Source organism: Malania oleifera, chromosome 2 (genome assembly GCF_029873635.1).
Source record: "Malania oleifera isolate guangnan ecotype guangnan chromosome 2, ASM2987363v1, whole genome shotgun sequence".
NCBI classification, from domain to species: Eukaryota; Viridiplantae; Streptophyta; class Magnoliopsida; order Santalales; family Ximeniaceae; genus Malania; species Malania oleifera.
Genome location: NC_080418.1, coordinates 143,553,458 through 143,560,625, shown reverse-complemented (window position 1 = coordinate 143,560,625; position 7,168 = coordinate 143,553,458). Strand labels below are relative to the sequence as shown.

The 7,168-nt window shown below is 39.9% G+C and overlaps 1 protein-coding gene across 1 annotated transcript; it reads left to right on the top strand.

The window, feature by feature from the left end:
* The first annotated feature begins 417 nt into the window (after positions 1-417).
* On the top strand, positions 418-6,666 carry LOC131147855 (dicarboxylate transporter 1, chloroplastic). Its single transcript, XM_058097474.1, has 3 exons — positions 418-1,983; positions 4,764-4,985; positions 6,190-6,666. The coding sequence occupies exons 1-3, from the start codon at positions 874-876 to the stop codon at positions 6,550-6,552; spliced, it is 1,695 nt and encodes a 564-aa protein (XP_057953457.1). The 5' UTR covers positions 418-873; the 3' UTR covers positions 6,553-6,666.
* Positions 6,667-7,168: the final 502 nt, after the last annotated feature.

Genomic DNA, 7,168 nt, shown 5'->3' with positions numbered 1-7,168 from the left:
CTTTAGAGCTATAAGGCCATCGAGCTGCAAAGCCGTCGAGTTTAAGAGTTGTCAAACTACATGATTGCGCAAAGTAGACTTGCTCCCCACATGACTTTCACATAGACAAACCATGGAGAACCCATTTGCTCTTCCAACTTTTCTATGTGATCTACATAAACAAGCCACCTAAAGGGGTCCAATAAAGTAAAATTAAATTTCTCACTTATTATTATTATTATTTGTATATTTTATCATATTTCTTAGACGGAAGCATATTTTAGTTAAAAGAATAATTTAAATTTAATTAAATTTACTAAAAAGGAGTCAAATCTAAATATGATATACAATTGGGGATTGCGACAAGATGGCTCTCCTGAGCACTGTTTGGGCGCCAGTTCATGTGTATTTCTGCGGTACTGCGGTACCTGCTAACACGATCTTCAGGGACATTTTCGTCATTTCGCCCACCACGTCATCCTGGCCTCTCGTCTCCTATCTTCTTGTCCGTCGCTCTCAAATCTCTCTTCCGGCTAGTGGTCACGCACCAAGCGTCAAACTGCTAACGTGCGCCGCGGGCACATTCCCACCCGCGCTCCCCCACGTGGCCAGTTCATTCCTCATTGGTCCACCCGTCATTGCTCCCCTCGCGCACGTTAGACCATCCCACTGGCCAAGATCTCGCCGGCCAGTTACCACGCAGTGCCACAGAAACATTCACATTACAGTCTCACTGGCGGACCTCACGAAGCCCACATAAGTTAAAGACAGTACATTCCAATCCCTGCATCCACCGTCCGATTCGCATCGGGCGGCTCAGATCTGCCCTCGCCTCCCCTCATAAAAATACAACATTACCGTCCTCCTCCATGCTCCCCTGAAGCTCTAGCGCCAATGGCGTCCCTCGCTCTCACCTCCTCTTCTTGCTCCCTAGGGTTCCGTTCTCTCCCCAACCTCAAATCCCGTTTTCTGAACCCTAGATCGGACGGCCAAGGTCGATTCTCGCCCCGCTCAAATCTGCACAGAGGTATCAATCTCGGCGCTGCTTCGGCATGTATCTTGAATTCGAAGCTCTCCAGCAGTTCTTATCCAAGCTCGAGGAGTCATAGGCTCGACTCTCTTTGTGTTTGCGCTTCTGCTTCTTCGACTGCAGTCCCTTCGCCTCCTCAACCATGGCAAGGAGCGTCGCTGAAGCCACTCGCAGCTTCGATCGCGACGGGAATCATTCTCTGGTTCATTCCTGTACCGGCGGGAGTAACGAAGAACGCGTGGCAGCTGCTGGCGATCTTCCTGGCGACAATCGTCGGAATCATTACGCAGCCGCTGCCTCTCGGCGCCGTGGCCTTGCTGGGACTGGGAGCGTCGGTGCTTACCAAAACACTAACGTTTTCGGCCGCGTTCTCCGCTTTCGGCGATCCGATTCCGTGGTTGATCGCGCTTGCTTTCTTCTTCGCGCGGGGGTTTATTAAGACCGGGCTTGGGAATCGGATAGCGTACCAATTCGTTTCGCTGTTCGGGAGCTCATCGTTGGGGCTGGGCTACAGTTTGGTGTTCAGCGAGGCGCTCTTGGCGCCGGCGATTCCGTCGGTGTCGGCGAGAGCTGGGGGGATATTTCTTCCGTTGGTGAAGTCGCTGTGTGTCGCTTGTGGCAGTAATACCGGCGACGGGACTGAGCATCGGTTGGGGTCGTGGTTGATGCTCACGTGCTTTCAGACGTCGGTGATTTCGTCGTCGATGTTTCTGACGGCCATGGCGGCGAATCCTTTGAGTGCAAACTTGACTTTTAACACGATAAAGCAGACGATTGGGTGGACTGATTGGGCTAAGGCAGCAATCGTCCCAGGTTTGGTGTCATTGATTGTGGTTCCGTTCATTTTGTACCTGATTTACCCGCCGACTGTGAAGACCAGTCCCGATGCTCCGAAGCTTGCGAAGGAAAAGTTGGAGAAGATGGGGCCAATGTCAAAGAATGAGACTATAATGGCAGCCACTCTACTTCTTACGGTAATAATATTTCTTCTGCTCAGTTGCTACATTTTATGCGTAACCATTAGGAAATGTGTTGATGTCAGTTTATCTACTCATCTTTTACCTTCTGTTAAATTGGTTCTTGACTGTTCATGCCTATTTGATTCAGTAGAATGGAGTTGGAAATGGGAATGGGTTGTCCTCCAAGGACTTCGGCAAATTATCTGAGCTTATGCCTGCTATTGATGATTGATTTTAGTGTAGTGATATGCAATGAGCAAGTCTCACTAGCGTGCCCCTGAAAACACTTTGCAATACATACCTGAGGGACAGGTTTCACTGAAGGCTTGATCTTAGTTGATGTTTTTTTTTTTCTAAATTTATCCCTTCTGATACAGTTAAGCTAGTAGGCTTGCACTGATAGCCTTTTGAGTAACTTTCAGCTTATTGCTGCACTTTTTAGGTCCTCACACTTTTTAGGTCCTCACACGCTCCCTCTCTTTTACAGAGGGGCTACAAGCTATTACTTGTTCTTGACTCCTTGTTCATATCTGTAAATCCCCTGTTTTGTCTTCAAGCTTTATTTTTTGCATCTTATTGTCGTGTTGTGGCATGCTTCCTGTTGACATTGTGTTTGATTGTGTAAAAGCTTGTCAATAATTGTAACATTTTATTCAAAGATGGCCAACCCAAATAATCAATTTAATGGGACTCTGCTGATGGAAGTTAAAAAAAAAGTGAAAGACAGTGCTCAAATTGTGTTCAATTGTGTCTTGTTGGCAAAATTTAGTGTGTTTGCCTTGTTCATGATTAAGTGTCTTACCAAGCAAAAAAAGAAAAAAAAACAGATTAAGTGTTATGGGTTGTTCCTTGTAATGTGAGTCATGTGACACTTGGTATTTCTTTAGAAATTTCAATGCATATTACATATGGGTAAATATGCCTGTTGAATTCCCTTACCTTTTTAGTAAATAAAATTTGGTGAATAATATTTTTTTTAAAGAAAAAACGTTAATAAAGAAAAAAAGTTAATTTTATGTGCTCTAGTCTGATTTGAATCTTCTCAACTTCTCCTATAATTAGTAGATTCCATCTTGAGCTCAAATTTTCATATGCTAATATTGGCAACCAGGCAATGTATGGAGTACAAAGACCCATCCTGCCCATACATGTTTTGGTAGGTTTTGGTTGACCTACCAACACAGGAGTGTGCCCAACTAGTTCAAGTGAATTTGGGCTGCTGGAAGGTCACTTAATCATGTGGGTCATTTCCTAGTTCCTCATTTCTTGCAACTCAGCATCACCTATCAATTTATTAGGTAGTGTTTTGGATCCTTAGGTTAGGTTGGGCACCTAAACCAATTGAATTGTCCGGCTATTGTTGTCTTGTATTTCCCTGTTCTCTTTTATATGTATTTTATTGGAAACCAAAATGTTTTAAATGTGGATTGGATTTGTTTTGACTTCTAGTAGCCCAAGCGTAACCTTTGACTGCACTACAAACTCTAGACTCATTTCTTGTCTTGACATAGGGAGCTGAAAATGTTGTTTATACTCTAAAACAGATGGCTTGCTGTGTAAAATGTTAGATAACCAAAAAAACCTTGTAAATGCTTCTAAAAACACAATTTTTATTATTTCAACTCTATCAAAGATCTTGGAGAAGGATTTATGTAGTATTTGGTACAGTCATAACAGACCTATGAGTCCAAAACTAAGCCTATTAACAAATCAACTCCACGAAGCCTTGTCCAATTTTCTGGTCCACTGTTTTTGTTGTGTCATAAAGACTTTTGGGTCTGTGCTGACTAACTCAATTTATGGTATTTTTGCTGGCTTTCTGCACATCCATGTAGCACCTGCACATCCATGTAGCACCTTCACCGTCAAATTTATTGCTCCCTGCCCTAACAATTACCAGTCTGCGATGGATGCAGCAAAGCATCTCTATTGATGTTCTATCATTTCATGACTAATTTGTGTTTCTTGTAGGCTGGCACATTCAATTTGCTTTCTACATTCAGCTGATTTTGTGCAAAAAATTGTTGGCAGCTTTCTCTGTAGTCTTTTCCTAATACCTCTCAATAATATGCAAAAGGATGTTCCTTGGTCAATGGTCATCCATATTTTGCTCCGATTGTATCTTATAAGTTTTATGATTTTTTTATTTGAAAATTTTCACTTTGAAATTTATCCTCTATTTTTTTTTCATGGGAAAACAATGTTTCTTCATCTGCATAGACTGTATGTGGACCACAATAGAAAACACTCTATCAGATGCTTCACTTGGGTCTGCCCAAATCTTAGTATTCCGCCTTTATGTTTAAAATTTTTCCTCTCATTTGGAATATAATTGCTTTGTGTAATCAATCAATCATATCATCCTGTTTCATGAGAAAGCCATGTGCAAATGGTGTGTGCAACTGTCAAGTGTATAGTTTGCAAATTCCTCCGAAGTGTATAAATGTATGCTAGCCTAATTGGCTTGTAAAATTAAACATCTGAAGACGAAGATCTACCCAAATTATTAATTTAATTCCTATAAACTCCTGCTTATATTGCTTTACTGCATCAACTATGCTGATTATCTTCTTCCATGATCACCAATCTACAATTTGTCAGAAATTCAGCCTGTTTGCCAAGCTTTATGTAGTTTGTACATAATTTTCCACCGACTCCGTTATGAACTCTGATGTCAGTCATGAAACAGAGATTTCTGATGAAATTCTTTAGCATGTCAATGTTAATCAACATGTGTGTTGTAGATTTATCCAAAGAGTAAATAGTCTTTTTTTTCTTTGTTCTCTCTCTATCAGGTCGGCCTCTGGATTTTTGGGGGGATGCTAAATGTAGATGCTGTTACTGCTGCTATTCTAGGATTATCTGTTCTCCTCATTACAGGGGTTGTGACCTGGAAGGAGTGCTTGGCTGAAGCAGTTGCCTGGGATACCCTAACATGGTTTGCCGCGCTTATTGCAATGGCTGGGTATTTGAACAAATATGGCCTTATCTCCTGGTTCAGCCAAACTGTAGTCAAGGTATGTGTTTCTCTTTACTGACATGGATTTCATTTTGCATCCCGTGTTTAATAATGATGCTTGCACTTTATATCGATCTGATTCTAGTGGTTGGTAAAGTAGGTTATGCTCATAATGTTTGGGGTAAAATTCAACAGCTTTGATCCATAATCAACCTAATGATTTTAATATTTTCTTAAGGTTATGTTTGGTTCACATAATAGACATTCCTAGAAATAGGATGAAATATGATGAAAATTGTATAGGTATGTAAGGGCCAATTAATCAAAAAAATTTGGTCAATTATTTATCATAACTGAATTGACCGAACTACCCTTCTTGCCCAAACCTTACCCGACCGAACCAAATTTTTGGTTAATTCGGTTAATTAAATTTAAACTAATCAAATTGTAATTAATTATGGGAAAAAACATGATTGTATGCTTTGAATATTTAATTTATATTTAATTATTTAATAATTATGGAACCCTAATTATAAATTATATAATTTATATTTAATTATTGTTAAATCGGTTAACCGAAATATAATTTCTCCATAACCAAACCGAAAACTGAATAAATGATTTTACCAAAATATAAAACCGAGCTGAACCGAACCGAACCAAATTAAAAATTAATCGAACCGAACCGACTGAATTTGGTCGGTTATTTCAGTTAATTCGGTTTTCATCGAATTATGCACACCCCTATAGGTATGCAATAATTTAGAAAGAAGTTACTTGTGCAAAAGTTTGTCATTCCATTGAATATGGAAAGAATACATTTGCATGGTGAAATCTGATATATTCCTTATTACTTGTTATGGATTCATAAAATTTTTATATTGTTATTTGCTTTATGATAATAACACATTCTTTTGTATAAAATTTCAGATTCTTCTATTATAATGATTCTTTTTGTAGGAATAAAAAATTTTGCATGCTGTTTTACATTATCAAGAATCTCTTAATGTATGTTTGGAATGTAGCAATGGAATAGAATTGAATGGAATGGAATTGGTCATTCTATTTCTATTGTTCTTATTCAATAATTCCCAATTCCATTTTGCAAACTGAACGTGAGTAGGTCAGTTCACTTTACCCCATTGCGTTGTTTTTTCCTTACCCTACATTTGCCTAGTCTTAGAGTAGGATTTAAATCAACATGTATTTTTTTGTTATGGTAAGCATTGCAATAGTGTTGATTGATTATATATACTTTGCAGTTCGTGGGAGGACTGGGGCTTTCATGGCAGTCGTCCTTTGGCATTTTGGTTCTTCTTTACTTCTATTCTCACTACTTCTTTGCAAGTGGAGCTGCTCACATCGGAGCTATGTTCACAGCCTTCTTGTCGGTTGCCAGTGCTCTCGGCACACCACCGTATTTGGGAGCCATAGTGCTCTGCTTCCTATCTAATCTGATGGGCGGTCTCACACACTATGGCATTGGATCTGCACCCGTTTTCTACGGTGCCAACTACGTTCCCCTTGCCAAATGGTGGGGCTATGGGTTCCTCATGTCTGTTGTCAATATTATTATCTGGCTTGGGGTTGGAGGAGTTTGGTGGAAGGCCATTGGCTTGTGGTAGACAGGATCGTGGGAACTGGCTGTAGGAAATTTCCTGAGCTAAAGTTTCCCCACTTTTTTTTTGTTTGCCTCCCTGTACAATTCTCCTTATTGAAAGTAGCCCTTGAATTTTACATTTTGATTCTTTGGATTAGAGATAAAAGTTTTGGTGATTTTTTGGTGGAGGACTTTGGAGAGGAAAATGGTATATGCAGGATTGATTAGAGCACAATTTGGGTCTTTGTGCTTAAAATTTTGACATGAGATAGAAACTCTTTTAACTTTTAAAATGGTTTATTTACATGTTCACTCGGTGACGTTTTTGCCTTTAGTGATTTGGTTTAAAAGGCAACTCTCTTACAACTTTGATGAGATAGATATAGCACAGGGATTTGGTCTAAAAGGTGCTCCTAGTGGAGGTCCATTATTAAAGCTGACGAAGAGTCACAGGGATGGATGCCGGCAGACTCATTTATGTACTCGGCTACAAGAAGCAAAATCCGCAGGTAAAAAATTGCTCATATCTAGGGTTTTTTTTAAATAAAAAATGGGAACTAATTTCAACATTCCTTTTTTCCTGGAGGACCAACCATGAGTTGTATATATATAGACTGCATGAGCCTGAACTGTCACATTTA

What these genes read in the sequence shown, in the direction of transcription:
- LOC131147855 (XM_058097474.1), top strand. Translation starts at nt 874, where the DNA reads ATGGCGTCCCTCGCTCTCACCTCCTCTTCTTGCTCCCTAGGGTTCCGT. An exon ending in CAGCCACTCTACTTCTTACG is followed by an intron (nt 1,984 to 4,763) that starts GTAATAATATTT and finishes TCTCTCTATCAG; the next exon opens with GTCGGCCTCTGGATTTTTGG. An exon ending in TCAGCCAAACTGTAGTCAAG is followed by an intron (nt 4,986 to 6,189) that starts GTATGTGTTTCT and finishes TATACTTTGCAG; the next exon opens with TTCGTGGGAGGACTGGGGCT.